Below are 23,706 nucleotides of genomic sequence, written 5' to 3'. Positions count from 1 at the left end.
GAGAAGAAGGTGTGGTGTGTAGACTTGCTGCAGGAAGCGAACCAGATAGACAGACCTACTTGACCCCTGGGAGGCAACATATCTAAAGTATTTATTATGACTGAAATAGCACATTACTATATGTAATACTGACAGATTGGAAATGGACTATAAGATTTTTATACATAAGATATACATACTTGAAAATTTATATTTTGAAAAATAGCTTGGAAAGATACACATTAATCCAAAAGGTGTATGTGTTTCTGTAAACATTAATGTGAACTTCTATCAACTGACATTCTATTTGGACTTTTTACAAAACAATTGATACTGGTGGTATATTGAATTAAACTTTTTATACTGGTGGTATAATATTTTTTATATTGCAGCTGCTTAAGGTGGGGGGGGGGGGGGACTTCACCAATTGTTTTTTAATAACATTTTTAGTTAAAGGGACACTGAACAGATCTCTGTAAAAGTGCATTAGCACAATGAGCTATCTTTCCAGCCTAAATATGTATATTTAAATATACATGTACCATATATATGTATCTTATCCCAACATATATAATTTAATTCCTCATAACCTCTTTGCAAATAATGGAGGACCTTTCAGTGTTTAATCATTTAGTTCTGATGGTTTAGTGGTTTTACCATGAAATTACATTTAGTTAGATTAACTAAAAATGCATCACATTTGCCTGGTTTCACTTTGGAAACTGGGACATCTATAGGAGGCTGAAAAGGTAAAAATATCTAATCCTACCTAGGGTATACAAAACCAACAATATGTCCCCTATTGTTGTAAGTGATGGATGCTAATACAATAACTTAGAATGCAACCAAAGAAAAAATGGAAAAGTTGCATCCTCAAGCACTCACATACTTTCAATATTTATCCCCATATTAGAAACTATCTGACCAAAAAGGGTAGAAAAAAAATAAACTTTAATTAAACACTTAAAATAATTATATATATATTAAAAACACTTAAAAACTACAACAGTAGAAGCACAATTTACCAGGGAATTAGATATACCAAATCAATACACCTTGGATTAAGCAATTAAGGCAAGCACAACAAGGATAATTATCCCCATTAATGCAGAAACCATGAGTTAAGAAAGATAAACATCTGTGACTCGTATATAAAATATGGGATGGCGATCTTCCTGTGCTCACATGGGTTATATATGTTAATTATTTAAAATTAGTTGGTTATTCCTTCCAATTAAAATACAAAAACCTCTCCTTGAGTTGGGCTCACATGCCTGAAGCGTGTTTCACCAAAGGCTTATCCATGTTGTGCTTATCTTGATTAATTATTCTATGGTGTATTGTTTTGGACTTTCTATTTCCCTGGAGTTGTGCTTATACTTTTGTAGTTTTTAACATACACAAATATTTTAAGTGGTTAATTAAAGGTTATGTTTTATTTCCCTACCCTATTTTGGTCACAGAGATAGGTTCTGATATGGGAATTAATATTGAAAGAATGTTAGTGCTTGAGAATGCTACTTTTTCTTTTTTGTTCACATCTATAGGAGGGAAAAGGGAACAGAGCTTCTCAAACATGACAATCTCACAATATGCAGAACAGTTAGGAGCATTGTTAATGAAAAAGAAAAAAAAGAAAAAGGTAGACCTAAAGAAGCATACCTGTCATTTACAAAAGAGTACATAAGCAGCCTTTCCTCAATTAACTTCTTCCACTCTGCATTTTCACTCTGTAAGTCACGATAGTTATCATTGGATACAATAATGCCATCCATTTCATAGGCCAACTTAACAATGTAACGGTCATCATAGCAAACAATTCTTTTGCCATTTGTGGTTCGAGATGGGGTGTAAACTAAAATGGCTCTTTTCTCCAAGTCTTCCAGAATATGTTGATCTAGAAATGGAAATAGGAAGAAGTGTGACTTACTTATCATAATGCATAATATGCCTAGTCTACTATGGTCTTCAAAAGGGACACATGGAGATTATATTAAAATATTTAATTAAACATAGTAAAAGAAATTTGACATACACTTTCAATATTTATTTTGCTGTCGTTTCTTGCAATCTCTAGAAAACACAATTTATGCTTACCTGATAAATGTATTTCTCTTGTGGTGTATCCAGTCCACGGATCATCCATTACTTGTGGGATATTCTCATTCCCAACAGGAAGTTGCAAGAGGACACCCACAGCAGAGCTGTAATATAGCTCCTCCCCTAACTGTCATAGCCAGTCATTCGACTGAAAACAAGCCGAGAAAGGAGGAACCATAGGGTGTAGTAGTTACTGTAGTTTAAATTTAAAAATTACCTGCCTTAAAATGACAGGGCGGGCTGTGGACTGCATACACCACAAGAGAAATAAATTTATCAGGTAAGCATAAATTGTGTTTTCTCTTGTAAGGTGTATCCAGTCCACGGATCATCCATTACTTGTGGGATACCAATACCAAAGCTAAAGTACACGGATGAAGGGAGGGACAAGGCAGGAACTTAAATGGAAGGAACCACTGCCTGTAAAACCTTTCTCCCAAATATAGCCTCCGAAGAAGCAAAAGTATCAAATTTGTAAAATTTTGAAAAAGTATGAAGCGAAGACCAAGTCGCCGCCTTGCAAATCTGTTCAACAGAAGTCTCATTTTTAAAGGCCCAAGTGGAAGCCACAGCTCTAGTGGAATGAGCTGTAATCCTTTCAGGAGGCTGCTGTCCAGCAGTCTCATAGGCTAAGCGGATTAAGCTTCTTAGCCAAAAAGAAAAAGAGGTTGCCAAAGCCTTTTGACCTCTCCTCTGTCCAGAGTAGACAACAAACAAAGCAGATGTTTGACGAAAATCTTTAGTAGCTTGTAAGTAAAACTTTAAAGCACAGACCACGTCCAGATTGTGTAACACAAGGATGGAACCACAATCTCTTGATTGATATTCTTGTTAGATACCACCTTAGGTAAGAACCCAGGTTTGGTACGCAGGACTACCTTATCCGTATGAAAAATCAGATAAGGAGAATCACATTGTAAGGCAGATAACTCAGAGACTCTACGAGCCGAGGAAATAGCTACCAAAAAAAAAAAAAGAACTTTCCAAGATAAAAGTTTGATATCTATGGAATGAAGAGGTTCAAACGGAACTCCTTGAAGAACCTTAAGAACCAAGTTTAAGCTCCATGGTGGAGCAACAGGTTTAAACACAGGCTTGATTCAAACTAAAGCCTGACAAAATGCCTGAACGTCTGGAACATCTGCCAGACGCTAGTGCAAAAGAATAGACAGAGCAAAAATCTGTCCCTTTAAGAAACTAGCTGACAATCCTTTTTCCAAACCTTCTTGGAGAAAAGATAAAATCCCATTAATCCTGACCTTACTCCATGAGTAACCCTTGGATTCACACCAATAAAGATATCTACGCCATACCTTATGGTAAATTTTCCTGGTGACAGGCTTTCGTGCCTGTATTAAGGTATCAATAACTGACTCGGAGAAGCCACGCTTTGATAAAATCAAGCATTCAATCTCCAGGCAGTCAGCCTCAGAGAAATTAGATTTGGATGGTTGAAAGGACCCTGAAGTAGAAGGTCCTGTCTCAGAGGCAGAGACTATGGTGGAAAGGATGACATGTCCACTAGATCTGCATACCAGGTCCTGCGTGGCCACGCAGGTGCTATCAGAATCACTGATGCTCTCTCCTGCTTGATCTTGGCAATCAGTCGAGGGAGCAGAGGAAACGGTGGAAACACATAAGCCAAGTTGAAAGACCAGGGCGCTGCTAGAGTATCTATCAGTGTCGCCTTGGGATCCCTGGACCTGGATCCGTAACACGGAAGCTTGGCGTTCTGGCGAGACGCCATGAGATCCAGTTCTGGTTTGCCCCAACGGAGAATCAGTTGTGCAAATACCTCCGGATGGAGTTCCCACTCTCCCGGATGAAAAGTCTGACGACTTAGAAAATCCGCCTCCCAGTGCTCTACACCTGGGATATGGATAGCTGATAGGTGGCAAGAGTGAATCTCTGCCCAGTGAATTATTTTTGAAACTTCTAACATCTCTAGGGAACTTCTTGTTCCCCCTCGATGGTTGATGTAAGCTACAGTCGTGATGTTGACCGACTGAAATCTGATGTACCTCAGAGTTGCTAACTGAGGCCAAACCTGAAGAGCCTTGAATATCGCTCTTAGTTCCAGAATATTTATTGGAAGGAGAGACTCTTCCTGAGTCCACGATCCCTGAGCCTTCAGGGAGTTCCAGACTGCACCCCAACCTAGAAGGCTGGCATTTGTTGTTACAATAGTCCAATCTGGCCTGCGAAGGTCATACCTTTGGACAGATGGACCCGAGATAGCCACCAGGGAAGAAGATCCCTGGTCTCTTGGTCCAGATTCAGTTGAGGGGCCAAATCTGTGTAATCCCCGCTCCACTGACTGAGCCTGCATAGTTGCAGCGGTCTGAGATGCAAGCATGCAAACGGCACTATGTCCATTGCCGCTACCATTAAGCCGATTACTTCCATACACTGAGCCACCAAAGGGCGCGGAATGGAATGAAGAACCCGACAGGAATTTAGAATCTTTGATAACCTGGACTCCGTCAAGGTAAATTTTCATTTCTACAGAATCTATCAGAGTCCCTAGAAAGGAAACTCTTGTGAGTGGGGATAGAGAACACTTTTCCTCGCTCACTTTCCACCCATGCGACCTCAGAAATGCCAGTACTACGTCCGTATGAGACTTGGCAATTTGGAAGTTTGACGGCTGTATCAGGATGTCGTATATATAAGGGGCTACTGCTATGCCCCGCGGCCTTAGAACCGCCAAAAGCGACCCTAGAACCTTTGTAAAGATTCTTAGGGCTGTAGCTAATCCAAAGGGAAGAGCTACAACTGGTAATGCCTGTCTTGAAAGGCAAACCTGAGAAACCGATGATGATCTTTGTGTATCGGAATGTGAAGATAAGCATCCTTTAGATCCACTGTAGTCATATATTGACCCTCCTGGATCAGTGGTAGGATGGTACGAATAGTTTCCATCTTGAACGACGGAACTTTGAGGAATTTGTTTAAGATCTTTAGATCCAAAATCGGTCTGAAGGTTCCCTCTTTTTTGGGAACCACAAACAGATTTGAGTAAAAACCCTGTTCCTGTTCCTCCTTTGGAACTGGATGGATCACTCCCATAACTAGGAGGTCTCGTACACAGTGTAAGAATGCCTCACTCTTTATCTGGTTTGCAGATAATTGTGAAAGGTGAAATCTCCCTTTTGGGGGGGAAGCTTTGAAGTCCAGAAGATATCCCTGGGATATAATTTCCAACGCCCAGGGATCCTGAACATCTCTTGCCCACGCCTGGGTGAAGAGTGAAAGTCTGCCCCCTACTAGATCCGTTACCGGATAGGGGGTCGTTCCTTCATGCTGAAACCAAGGTGAGCGCGGTGTAGCTGCATCCGGAACCGGAACCGGCAAGTAGAAAAATTACATGAAGTCCTCCAATGAGAAAAGCTGAGAGAGTGCCGTAGCCTGCGATATGACTCAGGATCGCCCAAATGGTAAAATTAGGAAAAAGAGCGGCAGGCACTGCAAAAACCAAACGGGCTCACACTAAAGTTTGAAAACCAAAAAAGATACTTTAATGTAAGTTATCTCAAAAGTATACAGATATGGCAAGACACAAGTACAGGGGGGTGAAAAAAGTGTGACAAGAGAGGCCTGACGCGTTTCGCGCCCCCTAGTGGCGCTTAATCATAGGCTACAGCACTAGGTAAGAGATACCTATTTAAAGGGAAAACCATTAACCCTAGATGTGCAAGGAAATATTTTAAAAAACATTATAAGTTGTTAAAAACATTGGCACACTTACAATGGGATCAATATACAAAATAGTATATATATATACAAGTTCTATGAACACCAGCAAGCAACAAGGTTTGAACTTAGACTGCCTAAATTAATATATATTAATAAATATTAATGTACAGAGAGGGGTTTTGTCTGAGTTAATAAGCTGTAAGCTTGAAAACTGAAATGGTCAATTTGCTTAATTTTAAAAATGAAGATGAAAGAATGAAAAAGGTATATATAGATAATTAACTATATTATATGTCTATCTAACAGAACTTAATTGTCTATTAGGTAATTTACATCACATTCTTTGTTCATTCCAAAGGGTTGACGTGTGTTTAGTTTTATTATCCAAAATATTTCCTTTTTATCTAATATATGTTGTCTATTACCTCCTCTAATAGGAATTCTGGCTATGTCTATAATCTGAACGGACATATCTGCCAAATGTGTGAAATGTAAACCATTAAAATGACCTGCTACTGCAGAGTCCTTACAATAATTTTTGACATCTCTCATATGTTCTCCAAACCTTGTTCTGACTTCACGAGAGGTTTTTCCCACGTATTGACATTTACAAATATTACAAGTCAGAAGGTAAATAACAAACTTAGTTTTGCAGTTAGCATAAAAATCTATAACATATTGCTTATGATCTACACTAGAGGAGAATTGAGTGCCTTTAATAAGGTTAGGGCAAGTATTGCAGTCCCTACTTCCACATTTGTGGACTCCCTTTCTAGATAGCCAATCCCCTGACGGGATAGTATCCAAGACCAAACTAGGAGAAAGTACCTTCCCCAATGTCTTTGGTTTTTTCGGGACATATCTGAAATTTTTTACCAGAGGTTTAAGGATGTCATCTCCCAATAATAAATGGGAATGTTTCTTTAAGATTTTAATCACAGCATTGTAATGCATTGAGTATTCTGTGGTAAAAATAATACTCTCATTAGTGCCCAGTTTAGACTCATTTTTGTTGTTAATAGGTTTATTCTTATACTTTTTTACTGCTAGTCTCGATTGTTCAAGTTTTCTTGGGTTGTAACCTCTCTTAATTAACCTCTCTTTCAATTCTAGAGACTGTGTTTCATATATAAGATCGCTTTTCGTATTCCTGCGTAACCTAATAAACTGCCCTCTTGGTATAGCTTTCTTTACATGTTCTGGGTGCTGTGATGCCGCATGCAGAATGGTATTTCCTGCTATTGGTTTCCTGTATGTTTGGGTCACAATTTGATTATCTATGATTTTCAATGTTAAATCTAAGTAATTGATTTGCAACCCATTTAATTCACCTGTAAATTGCAAACCCATTAAATTATCACTTAGATAAGACAGTAAATCATCCAAAACAACAGATTTCTTCTCATTGTTAACAATCATAAGCAAATCATCTATGTAACGAACAAAAAGAACTACTTCATCCATCCAAGGGTTATTACTTGAAAAAACATATGTTAATTCCCACCATGAAACATAAATATTGGCGAATGCCGGGGCAAATTTTGCCCCCATGGCGGTCCCCCTTATTTGTAAGTAGTACTCTTTATTGAACATAAAATAATTATGTGAGAGCAAAAATTGTAAAATTTCACATATATAGTATCTTTCCTGATCACTCAAGTTTGTTTCTCTCTTTAAAAAATAATCCACAGCACTAATACCTGAGTGCTGGGGTATGCTGGTATATAAAGAAACTATATCTGCAGTTATCCAACTATAGTTGGACTGCCATTGTATGGTGTCCAATGTTGTTAGCAAATGAGATGTGTCTCTTAAGTAGCTAAGTTGTCTTTGTGCAATCGGTTGTAGTATAGTGTCAACCCATTCTCCTAAAGGTTCCAGTAAAGACCCTATGCCCGCAATAATAGGCCTGCCCGGTGGATGTTGTATGTTCTTATGTATTTTGGGTACATGATGGAACAGGGGAGTAATTGGGTGTTCTGGAATTAATAAATCTACATCCTCTTCTTTGAAAATGCCCAAGATAACTCCATCGGCAACAAGCTTAGCCATTTCTTTTTTAAAAGTATGTACTGGGTTGTATGGCAACAACCTATAGACACTATTATCTGAGAGCTGCCTCTGGGCCTCTTCAAAATAGTATGATTTGTCCATGACAACGATGCTGCCACCCTTATCCGAATTTCTAATGACAATGTCATCGTTATTTTTCAAAGTATTGATAGCTGAACGCTCTGTGAATTTCAGATTCCGGGCGGCAGCATCGCCGCCTGCACTGACATCTGCTTCAAGTTTGAGTATGTCCTCTTGGACTAATCTGTGGTAGGCATTGACCATAGGGCCCCTAAAATTGATAGGATAAAACTTAGACCTATATTTGTTTGGTCTTTCTAGTTTTTCTATTGAGCTCTCCTGGTCAGTGCCCCCCACATTGTATAACTCATTAAGTGTTGCTACAGAGCATGCATCTATAAATGGTAAATGTGGAGAAACTACATTAGATTTCGGAATAGGCAACCTTATATTATCCTGATTATCATTGGTGTTAGACAAAGCAAAAAACCTTTTCAGAGACAGCTTTCGTATGAATTTGTTCACATCCAAAAGTGTATTAAAGCATGAAAGCCTATTAGTTGGAGCAAAGCCCAAACCTTTTGATAACACAGCAATTTCATTATCTTTCAACTGATGTTTTGAAATATTAATAACATTAAGTCCTTCTTCCGTGTATGATGATGTTGGAATTATTGCTTCTGCCCCCTTTTCATCTTGATCTTTCTTTTTTCTTCCTTTACGCCATCTTCTTCTGTATTTTTTCCTTTTTCTGAGCTTTTCCTTATTTTCAAACGTGTCACCGGTTGTTCTTCCGAATCTTCCCCCAACTGCACCTGTAAAAAAGCACATGAGGGTAGAGGAATAGGAGAAGAAGGAGGAGAAGAAGCAGGAGAAGAAGATGAAGCAGTCGAGGAGCAGAAAGAAGAAATAGAGGAAACTGCTGAGATGTTAGCTTCTGAATCCGTGGACTCTCCCTCTGAAGCACTGAATGCCACTTTCCTGGCTTTCTTGTTCTTATTTTTAAGAATAGATTTCGGAATTTGCCTAATTAGATCCTTATCATTTTCTTTATCCTTGTGCTTATTTTTCATCTGTTGTTTAATTTTCCACGATTTGTTTTTTCGTTCACGTTGCTGTTGGCGCACCTCTGCCCAGTTATAGACTTTATCCTGATCATAGTCATCTTTGTCTCGTATAAATTTTGTTCCCTTTCTAGAGGCTTGTTCCTGATCACATCTCTTAAGGGTCTCATCCAGTTTCTTCTTATGCTCTAAATATTTGGAGCTTACTTCCAAAGGTTTGAGGTCCTCTTTAATATTATCCACTTCAGCTTTGAGCTTCGTTCTTTTTTTCTCTTTAACTCTAATCAATACCTTGATGAGTTTAAATGAGCACTCTGTGAGTGCTATATTCCAATCCTCCATATCCAGAGGATCTTCAAAGTCAAAAGATGGATATTTCTTAATTCTAAGACCCCTTGGGATTCTCTCCGCTTCCACATATTTATTAAATGCAACAATATCCCACATCAAACGTAAGTCAGAGATTAGAATGTTTTGTAAGGCTTTGAAATTGGCTTTTAAGCTAGACTCCTCAATATCACTTTCAGCTTTAGAGAAAATTTTGTTAATGATTGTTATGATTGTTAACAATGAGAAGAAATCTGTTGTTTTGGATGATTTACTGTCTTATCTAAGTGATAATTTAATGGGTTTGCAATTTACAGGTGAATTAAATGGGTTGCAAATCAATTACTTAGATTTAACATTGAAAATCATAGATAATCAAATTGTGACCCTAACATACAGGAAACCAATAGCAGGAAATACCATTCTGCATGCGGCATCACAGCACCCAGAACATGTAAAGAAAGCTATACCAAGAGGGCAGTTTATTAGGTTACGCAGGAATACGAAAAGCGATCTTATATATGAAACACAGTCTCTAGAATTGAAAGAGAGGTTAATTAAGAGAGGTTACAACCCAAGAAAACTTGAACAATCGAGACTAGCAGTAAAAAAGTATAAGAATAAACCTATTAACAACAAAAATGAGTCTAAACTGGGCACTAATGAGAGTATTATTTTTACCACAGAATACTCAATGCATTACAATGCTGTGATTAAAATCTTAAAGAAACATTCCCATTTATTATTGGGAGATGACATCCTTAAACCTCTGGTAAAAAATTTCAGATATGTCCCGAAAAAACCAAAGACATTGGGGAAGGTACTTTCTCCTAGTTTGGTCTTGGATACTATCCCGTCAGGGGATTGGCTATCTAGAAAGGGAGTCCACAAATGTGGAAGTAGGGACTGCAATACTTGCCCTAACCTTATTAAAGGCACTCAATTCTCCTCTAGTGTAGATCATAAGCAATATGTTATAGATTTTTATGCTAACTGCAAAACTAAGTTTGTTATTTACCTTCTGACTTGTAATATTTGTAAATGTCAATACGTGGGAAAAACCTCTCGTGAAGTCAGAACAAGGTTTGGAGAACATATGAGAGATGTCAAAAATTATTGTAAGGACTCTGCAGTAGCAGGTCATTTTAATGGTTTACATTTCACACATTTGGCAGATATGTCCGTTCAGATTATAGACATAGCCAGAATTCCTATTAGAGGAGGTAATAGACAACATATATTAGATAAAAAGGAAATATTTTGGATAATAAAACTAAACACACGTCAACCCTTTGGAATGAACAAAGAATGTGATGTAAATTACCTAATAGACAATTAAGTTCTGTTAGATAGACATATAATATAGTTAATTATCTATATATACCTTTTTCATTCTTTCATCTTCATTTTTAAAATTAAGCAAATTGACCATTTCAGTTTTCAAGCTTACAGCTTATTAACTCAGACAAAACCCCTCTCTGTACATTAATATTTATTAATATATATTAATTTAGGCAGTCTAAGTTCAAACCTTGTTGCTTGCTGGTGTTCATAGAACTTGTATATATATATACTATTTTGTATATTGATCCCATTGTAAGTGTGCCAATGTTTTTAACAACTTATAATGTTTTTTAAAATATTTCCTTGCACATCTAGGGTTAATGGTTTTCCCTTTAAATAGGTATCTCTTACCTAGTGCTGTAGCCTATGATTAAGCGCCACTAGGGGGCGCGAAACGCGTCAGGCCTCTCTTGTCACACTTTTTTCACCCCCCTGTACTTGTGTCTTGCCATATCTGTATACTTTTGAGATAACTTACATTAAAGTATCTTTTTTGGTTTTCAAACTTTAGTGTGAGCCCGTTTGGTTTTTGCAGTGCCTGCCGCTCTTTTTCCTAATTTGGTCGTTCCTTCATGCTGTCTTAGAGGCAGCAACAGGCTTTTTGACCTGCTTATCTTTTTTCCAGGCCTGGTTTGGTCTCCAGACCGTCTTGGATTGAGCAAAAGTTCCCTCTTGTTTATTATTAGAGGAAGTTGATGCCGCACCTGCCTTGAAGTTTCGAAAGGCACGAAAATTAGACTGTTTGGCCCTAGATTTGGACCTGTCCTGAGGAAGGGCACAACCTTTTCCTCCCTTGATATCAGCAATAATCTCCTTCAAACCAGGCCCGAATAGGGTCTGCCCCTTGAAGGGAATGTTAAGTAGCTTAGATTTTAAAGTCACGTCAGCTGACCATGATTTAAGCCATAGCGCTCTGCGCGCCTGTATAGCAAAACCAGAATTCTTAGCCGTTAGTTTATTCAAATGAACAATGGCATCAGAAATAAAATAATTGGCTAGCTTAAGTGCTCTAAGTTTGCCAAGTATGTCATCCAATGGAGTCTCTACCTGTAAAGCCTCTTCCAGAGACTCAAACCAGTACGCCGCAGCCGCAGTGACAGGGGCAATGCATGCAATGGGCTGTAGGATAAAACCTTGTTGAATAAATATTTTCTTAAGGTAACCTTCTAATTTTTTATCCATTGGCTCTAAAAAATCACAACTGTCCTCGACAGGGATAGTAGTACGCTTTGCTAGAGTAGAAACTGCTCCCTCCACCTTAGGGACTGTCTGCCATAAGTCCCGTGTGGTGGCGTCTATTGGAAAACATTTTTCTAAAAATAGGAGGGGAAGAGAACGGCACACCTGGTCTATCCCATTCCTTATTAATAATTTCTGTAAACCTTTTAGGTATTGGAAAAACATCAGTACACACCGGCACTGCAAAGCATTTATCCAGTCTACAAAATTTCTCTGGCACTGCAATGGTATCACAGTCATTCAGAGCAGCTAAAACCTCCCTAAGTAACACGCGGAGGTGTTCAAGCTTAAATTTAAATGTAGAAATATTAGAATCAGGTATCTTTCCTGAGTCATTAACATCACCCACTGACTGAAGCTCTCCTTCCTCAGCTTCTGCATATTGTGAGGCAGTATCAGACATGGTTCTTAAAGCGTCAGTATGCTCTGCATTTTGTCTCACCCCAGAGCTATCTCGCTAACCTCTAAGTTCAGGTAGTCTGGCTAATACCGCTGACAGTGTATTATCCATGAGTGCCGCCATGTCTTGTAAAGTAAACGCTATGGGCGCCCTAGATGTACTTGGCGCCATTTGAGCGGGAGTCCCTTGGGCGGGAGTCAAAGGGTCTGACACGTGGGGAGAGTTAGTCGGCATAACTTTCCCCTCGTCAGATTCCTCTGGTGATAATTTTTTTAAAAACAGAATATGATCTTTATTGCATAAAATGAAATCAGTACATTTGGTACACATTCTAAGAGGGGGTTCCACCATGGCTTTTAAACATAATGAACAAGGAGTTTCTTCTATGTCAGACATGTTTATACAGACTAGCAATGAGACTAGCAAGCTTGGAAAACACTTTAAATCAAGTTAACAAGCAAATATAAAAAACGATACTGTGCCTTTAAGAGAAACAAATTTTTTACAGTGTATGTAATAGGCTAGCAGAGCATTGCATCCACTTGCAAATGGATGGTTAACCCCTTAGTTCAAAAAACGGACCAAAAAAACGAAATAGACGTTTTTTTTTTGTTTGTTTGTTTTTTTTTTTTAACAGTCACAACCAACCAGTGTTAATTTTGACGGCAAGTTTCAATTTAGTCTTAGTTTTAGTCTTTTGACTAAAATGCCATTTTAGTTTTAGTCGTATTTTAGTCATCTAAATTGTTTTAGTTTTAGTCGTATTTTAGTCGACTGAATCTCCAGTAGATTTTAGTCGACTAAATCTCCAGTATCTTTCCAATAGATTTAGTCGACTAGTCTACTAAAATCTAAGGGGTGTAGTTAAAGTGTAATGCATTATTTAAACAATATAAAAACTTTAACAGTTCTCTGTTAATAATTTAAAAAAGTATCAAGTAACTCAACACAACAAAAAGTTTCTGCAGCTAGCACAGGCACAGCATAACTTAAACCCATGTTCATAGGTTATGCTTATTTCTATAGGAAGAATCAATTGATTGTTCACAGATTCGAAAAAATTTCGGCAACGATATTAGCACTGCTCTAGAACTTCCAAACTTTATATACTCCTGGAGTAAAGGTTTATTAAACTGTTTTTATTAAGGTTTAATATAAATATTTATAATATTTATTAAGGTTTTAACATGCAATACAGATTTAACATATTTAACTGTTGTGATATATAACATGTCTTTATTTTTCTTAAAATTTAATAAAATGAAGTTTCGTAAATTTTACAAAAGAGCAGTAATTGGATATGGATTGATTATAACACCTTGCATAAAATGTTTTTGTCAGCAAATTTTGATTTAGTTTTAGTCATAGTCTTTTGACTAAAATGTAATTTTGATTTAGTTTTAGTCATAGTCTTTTGACTAAAATGCCATTTTAGTTTTAGTCGTATTTTAGTCATTAGAATTTCTTTAGTTTTATAGTCATTTTAGTCTAGTTTTAGCCGACGAAATTAACAGTGCAACCAACTGCCACAGCTGTAGTCCTACCTTCCCCAATAAACAACTTTGGAAAGCCTTTGAGCCCTTTAGAGATGTCCTATAGCATACAGGGGACTCCTGAGGGAAGCTGGATGTCACAGTTTGTAATTTTAACTGCACCAACTGTAACTTTTATACTAAAACAGTGGAAAGCCTCAGTTAAACTGTTTCTAGTCAAAATTTAAGCCAGCCATGTGGAAAAAACTAGGCCCCAATAAAGTTTTATCACCAATGCATATATAAAAACGATTAAACATGCCAGCAAACGTTTATATTGCAATATCATAAGGGTATTACCCCTGGGAGTAAGTATGATACCAGTCGTTATTAAATCACTGTATTCAGGCTTAACTTACATTAATACGGTATCAGCAGCATTTTCTAGTGTTTTCCATCTCTAGAAAAAATTATAACTGCACATACCTGATAGCAGAATAAACTGCACGCCATTCTCTCGCTGAAGTTACCTCATCTGTGTAATCCCCTCAGACATATCTGAGAATAGCAATGGATCTTAGTTACAACCTGCTAAGATCATAGAAACCTCAGGCAGATTCTTCTTCTATTTACTGCCTGAGATAAAATAGCACAACTCTGGTACTATTTAAAAATAACAAACTTTTGATTGAAGAAAATAAACTAACTATATTTAACCACTCTCTCCTACAACATCCTAGCTTGTTGAGAGTTGCAAGAGAATGACTGGCTATGACAGTTAGGGGAGGAGCTATATTACAGCTCTGCTGTGGGTGTCCTCTTGCAACTTCCTGTTGGGAATGAGAATATCCCACAAGTAATGGATGATCCGTGGACTGGATACACCTTACAAGAGAAATTGTGGCTTTTTCTGTTCCCATAAAAATTATTTAGGCCCCTATTTTTTTGTTTGTTTTTTTTAAATATATTTGAAGGTTATGCTTGTTCCTCTTGCTCAAAGAGAGGCTGGTGAAATTAGTCTGAACCAATAGCTCATTTACATCTGTCCTGATTGGCCCAAGAAAAGAAGACCAGAAATATGAATTCCACCAGGCTTTTCAAGGGTGTATACCTGAAATGTTCTTAATTACCTTGTAAACTAGGCTTACAACAACAATGTTAAATCATTTTAACATTTAGAAGTCAATCACAATCCTTTAGAAAAAAATTGTATCTAATGATATTCAACAGAAAATCACATCATGTGCTGAGCTAGCAGGCAGTGGATGCATCATGTTGGTATCTAAAAGTTTTGCAAATTAATTATTATGATTAATTACAAATTTAACAGAAACGTAATTACCTGTTATGGCTGCATCTTTTCGATTTTCCTTCCTCCATGAAGGAACAAAAACCTTAATGTAGTCATGTCCTCTCTGTTCAAACCATTCTACCGCAAGCTGAATACCTCGACAAGAAAAGTGCTCCTTGTGTCCATGACTAGAGAAAAGTGAAGAAAACTACATTTAAATGTCATCGTTTATAGTTATTTATACACTTTATGACTTTCTTTAATTAAATATATATATATATATATATATATTTTTTTTTTTTTTTGTTATATGAATATTATCCCTAGTATAACTAATAACAATGATAAGATGTTTCTCTGCTATCACTATTGAAGCTAACTTCGTTTGGTTCAAGGTCTTTAAAAGCACTGCATGGGGACTGCAAAACTTAATAATTGATCACCAGTTGTATCACCTATACTGTTAAGAATACACCCTACCCCCTTAGACAGAGGTCCAGACAATGGTATATATAATTATTATGTTAGTATTATTTTATTCAGTAGGAGAAGGATACATACATTTGTTCATGTTATTGTATTACATGATCATTATTTAGCTACCAATTTCTTAAGAAATGAATTATTATTTGTGAAGTATATAATGCAACAGTCTTCTACTAAGGAAGATATGAGTTTCACCTAGACAAGACTGGAGTTAAGACATCATCACAAAAACATTCTAAAAGGCTTGAGACTTATTGTCAGTGGTTCTTCTGCATGGTTACAAGTTAGATCACCCAGGGACATGAGGACTGTTTTAGTAGCAACAGTATAATCCAAAACCCGCAGCTTGACCTTTCTTGTCTGCAACCTCAAGAAGAAGGGGACTACATCATGGTGTCATTCTATGTTGTGTAGCTTTGCATGAATATTGTGATTTGGCTCTTAGCCTTAATGGCTACATTCACAACAGTTATAGTAACACATACATAGAGCCCTTTATACAATTTATATTTAATTCAGCTTTCTACAACTTTAACTACAGTGCTTATCTTGCTCAAACTGCTCTAAACAGCTAATATCATCTTATCCATTAAGGCATGCAGGGAAGCCTAATGCAGACAAAAAAGGCCCCCTTTACCAAAACTACACAAGATAAATGCAATCCTTAATTGCTTGCATACTGCAAATGGACAGGGGTTATGGTCTCTCTAAGGTTACAGATGTGTCTTTTTAGAGGTATTTGTTTGGCTTCATGGTTCCTAATCCCATAATGGTCTACAGTACATTTGTAAGCCTTTGGGGACAGGATGCTTTTTCTACACATAATCACATTTGATAGGGGTTATGGCTGGCACATTCGGATTGGGGTCCAGACATATTTGAGAAAGAGGTTGCAGGCACTACTGGTTAGTTAAAATTGAAAAATGTATTTGTTTTGATTTAAAACATGTAGTGATCCCACTCGCCACTAGGGGCCGTGAAACGCGTAAGACCTCACTTTTGTGTGTGTCCCTGTCTGGGATCACTTCATGTTTTAAACCAAAATGAATACATTTTTCAATTTTAACTAACCAGTAGTGCCTGCAACCTCTTTCTCTTATACTTTACTTTTTGGTCTGATCCGCCTTACGCTATGGCACTCCAGGTACATCTGGGATAACAGTGGTTAAGGATTACCACACTGCACAATCTGGAGTTTCTGACCGTCCACCGGAACACCCCTGCTGCTCTGTCCAGACATATTTACCTGCCTAGTTCTGGAGTGGTTAAGGCACTAACTACTATATAGATGAGATGTTTGTCTTCTTATTGAATCAACTGAATACTAAAATAGCAGTATACCTGTACTAGAAGATGCAATTCTTTAGAACAATTGCCATATCATTAGTTAAAATAAACTACATTTTATAGATTCACCATATAACTTTGAGTTATTAATGCAAATAATTTTCCAAAATATTCAAAAATAATACAAAATCAAAAAACATGTTAAAGAGAACACTTAGGGGCATATTTATCAAGCTCAGTATGGAGCTTGATGCCCCTTGTTTCCGACGAGCCTTAAGGCTCGCCGGAAACAGAAGTTATGAAGCAGTAGTCTAAAGACCGCTGCTCCATAACTTGTCCGCCTGCTCTGAGGCAGCGAACAGAAATCAACCTGATATAATACGATCGGGTTGATTGACACCCCCTGCTAGTGGCCGCAAATCTGCAGGGGGCGGCATTGCATAAGCAGTTCACAAGAACTGCTCGTGCAATGATAAATGCGTATGCTGACGACATTTATCGATGTGCGGCGGACATGATACGCTACTTCGTATCATGTCCGCTCCCACATTGATAAATATGCCCCATAACCTCTCTTTATATGCAGATGTCAAATCAATTCTGCTGGCCAATAAAACTATTTGATTTAATTTACCAGGAAGCAACTGTCCATGCATGTGCTAAACTACATCCTGCTATATTGCATTCTAATGTATTATAAAGCTTACCAGAAAACCCTCACAATAGTTTACCTACATAGGGACAGATTACAAGTAGAGCAGTATTTAAATCTCCCACGCTAACTCCGCTAGAAGTAAGCCTTATGCGAGTGTCAGGTACCACTTGTATTACAAATCGAAAGTAAAAAGTTTTCACTTGAACGATAACCCGATGCGCACATTAAGCCAAACTAAGAATGTCACAATCACGCTAACGTATTCCCCCACAGAAGTCAATGGATCATAAAAACACCCTACTCACACTTCTCACATATTCTCAAGTGCGCTAACCTGACATGAAAATATGAATATTTCACATTCCAATGTTCTTCACATAACAAAATATTATGTTCTATTTATTCATAAATACATATTTCTACATATATCTGATGGTATTTTGCTAATATATATATATATATATATATATATATATATATATATATATATAGATAGATAGATAGATAGATAGATAGATAGATAGATAGATAGATAGATAGATAATTTTATATATACCTATATATATATAGGTATATATCTACACACATATATATATATCTACACGTATATATATATATATATATATATATATATATATATATATTTATTTTTTATAAGAGAAGAACAACAAAGGAGTACCTTTAAACCAGCACACACTCTTTAATAATTAGTATATATCTGAATAGATGAGATTGACTCATTAAGCAGACATGAAACTGTGCTAAGTATATACAAATACCCTTTATTGCCTATAACAAAAATTTTATAAGGTTACTGCACCAAACATAAAGAAATAATATATATACCTTCCTCACGCAGGAGTAAAAAGACCTGTGTTCAATCAAGCTATAGTGAAGAGATTCAGTCCTGCAAATGCAGCTGCCTTTATTGTGATAAGTTGCGGTAAGAAAAGTTAGCAGTGGCAGTTCATGCTGGGGCAGAGCAATAAGTATTATATGCAAAGCAAATATCCATCCTTATTCACAGAGAATCTGCTGTCCGCAGTGTAGTATAGCAGAGTAATCCCTTGTATTCCAAGTAAGGTAAAAAGGAGGTCTGTGAATTAGCACAAAAATGGCTACCCTGAAAAAAAGAGGTTAGTTCCAAAATACCTCTAAACAGTAACTATTAAAAACCAGATACAGGGTGCGCTAATGAAAGCTGCTAATATGATAGAATAGAGGATAGAATAAAGCTAATATATGCAAAAATAAGCTAGTGTTAAGAAATGGCTCATAAATGTTGTTAATACAATAAAATATATTTTAATATATTTGAATAAACCCTAGTACATGTAAACTAGCATTTAAAAATACATAATAAATAAATAAGTAAAATAAAAACCCACCGGTGGTAAGAAAATCAGGGGATAGAAATAAAAGTCCGTGGTGGGCTTTAAAAAATGAATAAAAAAAAAAACAAAGTTCAATGATTAAAAAATGCAGGCTAAAAAAATAGCAAAGTTAAGTGAGAGCATGGAAAGCAGCAGAGTCAGTCTGTGTGACTGGATCAATGTAACATTCAAGTAAAAGTTCAGTCGGTGGCTAAAAGGACAATCTGCGTTAAAGTAGAAAAGTCTGTGCCATAAATGATTCGTTTTACAAGCTTGACTCACCCAGAATACAAAGCTATTTTCTGTTATGCTTCTCCGTGTACAAGTGTAGTTGGTTAGATGTGAACACGTTAGACCCTTGATAGACAGGAGATTAAATTTCTGGTGAACAGTATAGCTCCAGCGTGTACTGTGGTTTGCTGGATTGTGCAGCGTATGCGGGGTCACGTGATGGTTTGTTCCAATCAGATGCACGGATTACCGGGTGGTCTGTAGATCAGCGTGTCGATGATATCTGCAGATTCTAGGAGTCACAGTTAGCCCAGCTTGATGATAGAAGATAGGAAACAATGTTACATTGCAGTTGGGATTGTTTTAGTAGAGTTCCAAAGTGGAAAACAACAGAGCGCTCTGTATGTTAGTATAGACTTGGTAGTAAAACAATCACAGTGTTGCGGATCAACGCGTTTCAGCTGATGTAGCCTTTTTCAAGATGAATTCAGACTGCTTGCTGCTCTCCTTTTATTGAGGATAATTGTTTAGGACTCCTCCTTGTTAGGTGCTCAGTTTTTTCTTAAAGGGATATATCCTTTCCATGGTTCAAACAGTCTCTCCATAAATAGCAGACTCTCATTTTTAAAAAGGAGCATAAATAATATATATACACATGTATGAATCACATGTGTAAAAATGTGAATAAAAATGTGAATAAAAAGCAAATACTGTTATGGTGAATTATGCATAAATAAACATAAATAAAATTCCTTATCAAGTTCATATCTGGGGAAAAAACATGTGTTTTATCTTGCAGTGATCTATAATGTGAAAAGGATCTTATTGTGTTGTGAATAAATGATTGCATAAACTTATATACATATAACAAATTTAATAAATTTAATGAATTTGATAAATTTAGATAAATTGTGGAAACTGATCTTATCAGTGTAATTTGATATATAATAAATAAGAGTGAAAAAAATCTAATATATAAAGAAAAAAAAAAAATAATAATATTGCCAATATGTGAAAAATATATATATTACGGCAAATATACAAACTAGTGATGTCATTTTGATCTTGTGTTTAGTGAATATTATGATTGGGGAAGATTATATACTTAAAAATGGTCACCCTTAATAGTGTATAAATCCCTAGCTTAGTTGAACTAACTGACTATTTAAAGATGTTAAATAGTTTTTGTATTTTCTTATTGTCTAATGTAAGAATATATAGTTGATGATAGATAAATAAATAATCAATAGTAAATAAAATAAGTAAAAAGTGAAAACTCATGTTTATTTTAAACCCTAAGTTATATTGTTCAATCTGAAACTAGATATAATATGTAAGAAAGTTTTTATTTGTTTTTAATTACATACGATTTATTAATGCATTACAGAATTTAAATCTAGCTCTGCATTTAAACCAAATGGTTCTAAGGTTTTGAATTGAAATATCAATTCAGCTTCAGCACGTAGCAACTTTTTATTGAGATCACCACCTCTCCAATTGTTAGTGATTTTTCTTATGCCCCAGTATTTTAGACCCATTGTGTTTTGATTATGACATTCTTTGAAATGTCTAGATAGTAAATGCCCTGTGAATCCGTGTTCGATGTTTAAGAGATGTTCACGGACTCTGTCTTTGAGGGGGCGTGAGGTCTCCCCCAAATACTGTTTAAAACAAGGACACTGTATCAGATATACCACATTGATGTCAGTACATCTGATACAGTCCCTTATCTCAAAGTCTTTATTGGTGATAGTAGACTTTATCCACTTTGTTTTATTGCTGAATTTACAGGCTTTACAATTTATGCACGGGTAAAACCCTTTTAATTTGTGGGATTCAAAATCCCCTTCAATAAATTTTTTCTTTGAATCTTTAAAAGCACTGGGGGCTAATATGTTTTTTAAATTTCTTGCCTTTTTAATAATTCACCGATAATTGGGTCTCTCTGTAAAATATACCAGTGTTTATTGAGAATGGATCTAATGTGATTATGGTGAATGTTATAATCAGTTATAAATGGTATCCAGAGTGGGTCCACACCTGTATTGTTACTAATTGTATTGGTCTTATCCCTTCTCTTTAAAAGGTCACTTCTATTCTTATCTCGAGCTGCGATTTTAGCTGACTCTATTTTACTTTTATTGTAACCCTTCTCAAGGAATTTCCTCTCTAAATATGATGACTGTTCATCATAATTGGCTAATGTAGTGCAATTCTTTCTAATTCTAGAGAATTGGTTTGATGGAATGTTCTCTATCCATTTTCTATAGTGACAACTTTGACTGTGTACATAATTATTAGTGTTTACTATGTTCATAAGTAAAGTTGAGGCCAAAAGTGCTTGTGCTGAGGTCATCTAAAAGTAACTCAAATAATTCTAGATCCCCTTCCCAAATGATAAAAATATCGTCTATAAATCTACGATAGAATACCAAGTTCGCCTCCCAAGTGCCGTTGTAGATGACCATGTCTTCAAGATGTCCCATGAATAAATTGGCATAACTTGGGGCGAACTTGGTGCCCATCGCAGTCCCTTGTAGTTGTAGGAAGTATTGATCATTAAAAATAAAAGAATTGTTTTCTAAAATGAATTTTATGCAGGTGTTAATAAAATCTATTTGTTCAGAGCGGAGTTCACCTTCTTTGACTAGATGATAGTCTATAGCTTTTAAACCTAAACTGTGTTTTATACTGGTATACAGTGAACAGACATCACAAGTGATGAGTGTATAGCTCTCTTTCCATTTCACTGTTTGCAGAGTATTTAGGAAATCTGTTGAATCTTTTAAGTAGGAAGGTAATTTTAAAACATAATGCTGGAGAAAAAAATCTATGTATTCAGAAAGATTGGCTGTTAATGAATTAGTCCCTGAAATAATAGGCCTACCTGGTGGGTTCTGTAGGCTTTTGTGAATTTTGGGTAAATAATAAAAGGTGGGAGTGATGGGATGATTAACAAATAAAAAATCATATTCCTTATTATTGATAATACCTGTATTGTATGCTTTTTTTAATAGGGTTTCTAAATCTCTTTTTTGCTTATTGATAGGATTTGAAGTAATTTTCTTGTATGTGAGGGGGTCTTCTAATAATCTCAGAGCTTCTTTTTTATAGGCCTCTTTGTCTAGGATGACAATGCCACCCCTTTATCTGCTTGTTTTATTACAATATTCTTATTAGATTTTAGTGTATTTATAGTTTCCCTTTCTTTTTTCGTTAGATTCCTCTTAACTTGTTTATCTGTATTTATTTTTTCAACATCTTCCTTTACCAGTTTTTCAAAAAGTTCAAGGTTTTTTCCTTTCTCTGTGGTGGGATAGAAATTAGACTTCAGTTTCAAATTTGTTTGTTGGAAATTAATTTTATTTCTATTTAGATGATTTTGTTCGAGACCTCTTGTTATAGGATTTTTAAGAAAGTATCTTTTCTGGGTTGCACTTCTGATAAATTGATTTATGTTGATTAAAGTATTGAATTTATTTATCTTGGTTGAAGGTGCAAAGGATAGGCCTTTTTGTAATACATTATATTCTTCCTCCTTTAATGTTACAGAACTTAGATTAAAGATATTTTTATAATCTTTTATCTCATTCTTTTTTGTTGTTCCAGATGGTCTGTTTCCTCTGCATCCTCTCTTGCTCTTTTTTTAATTTTAATCTTTCTTTTATTTTGGGATCCTCCTCTAAAAAAGACCTAGAGGGGTTCTGTTGGTTAAAGGATCCCCTTTGGATTGGGGGTTGATTTTGTCTGTACTCATCACCATTGTTATACTGTGGTTCATTTAATAGTGGATTAAATCTATTATGTGTTTGTATCTGCCATGTATCTTCTCTTTCATATCTTTTTTGAGGGGTGTTCCAATAATTGTGATTAGACTGGGTTGGTCTATAGTTGGGTCTAGTGTAATTGTAGTCATTGTTGTGATTATTCATTCTTGATCTATTGGTATCACTACCATAAGAATGATTAACAAAACCTTCTCTAACAGATGTCCTTCTATTTCTCCAATTTTCTGGATGATAGTTATTGGAGTATTGGTTCCCTGAATTATAATATCCATTTCTATTTGTTGTGTAATTCTCTTTATAATTTCTATTAGATGTATAATTCTCTTTATAATGTCTACATTCATTATTATGCTGATTCTGTTGGTTAGTTTCTCTTGATCTCCAGTCAGGAGTTTCGTAGTTTGTATTAGAATTTCTATGTGTATTGTTAATATGTTTTTTATCATAATAATTCATCCCATTTGATGGATTAGATTGCTTGGAATATCTAGTATTATGTAAATTTTTGTCTCTATTTTTCTTTGAGAAAAGTTTCCATTTGTCATCTTTTATTGGCTGGGATTCATTGGAAGGAGAAGGGGTTGAAGGGGTGGAAATCTCTGTAATGTTGCGCTGGAGGTCTTCACGATGGAGCCGGTCCTCATCGGATGAAGATAGAAGATGCCGCTTGGATCAAGATGGTTGCCGGTCTGGATCGCCTCTTCTTCCCGGATAGGATGAAGATTTTGGAGCCTCTTCTGGACCTCTTCAGCCGCCGGATGATGGATATCTAGCCCCCGCTTGGGTTGGATGAAGATTTTGCAGCCAGGACCGATCGGTGTGATACCCGGCGAGGTGAAGATAAGGTAGGAAGATCTTCAGGGGCTTAGTGTTAGGTTTATTTAAGGGGGGTTTGGGTTAG

General features: G+C 36.2%; 1 protein-coding gene across 1 annotated transcript in view; it reads right to left on the bottom strand.

The window, feature by feature from the left end:
* The window catches only part of ZC3H12D (zinc finger CCCH-type containing 12D), a 44,552-nt gene that overhangs the window by 5,789 nt on the left and 15,057 nt on the right, over positions 1-23,706 (bottom strand). The window contains exons 2-3 of the mRNA XM_053709111.1: positions 15,037-15,173; positions 1,642-1,876 (exon numbers count right to left, since the gene is read on the bottom strand). Of these exons, the coding sequence (XP_053565086.1) occupies positions 1,642-1,876; positions 15,037-15,173 (372 nt within the window). The remainder of the gene's footprint in view (positions 1-1,641; positions 1,877-15,036; positions 15,174-23,706) is intronic.

Source organism: Bombina bombina, chromosome 4 (assembly GCF_027579735.1).
Source record: "Bombina bombina isolate aBomBom1 chromosome 4, aBomBom1.pri, whole genome shotgun sequence".
In the NCBI taxonomy this organism is placed as follows: Eukaryota; Metazoa; Chordata; class Amphibia; order Anura; family Bombinatoridae; genus Bombina; species Bombina bombina.
This window is presented reverse-complemented; position numbering and strand designations above follow the sequence as displayed.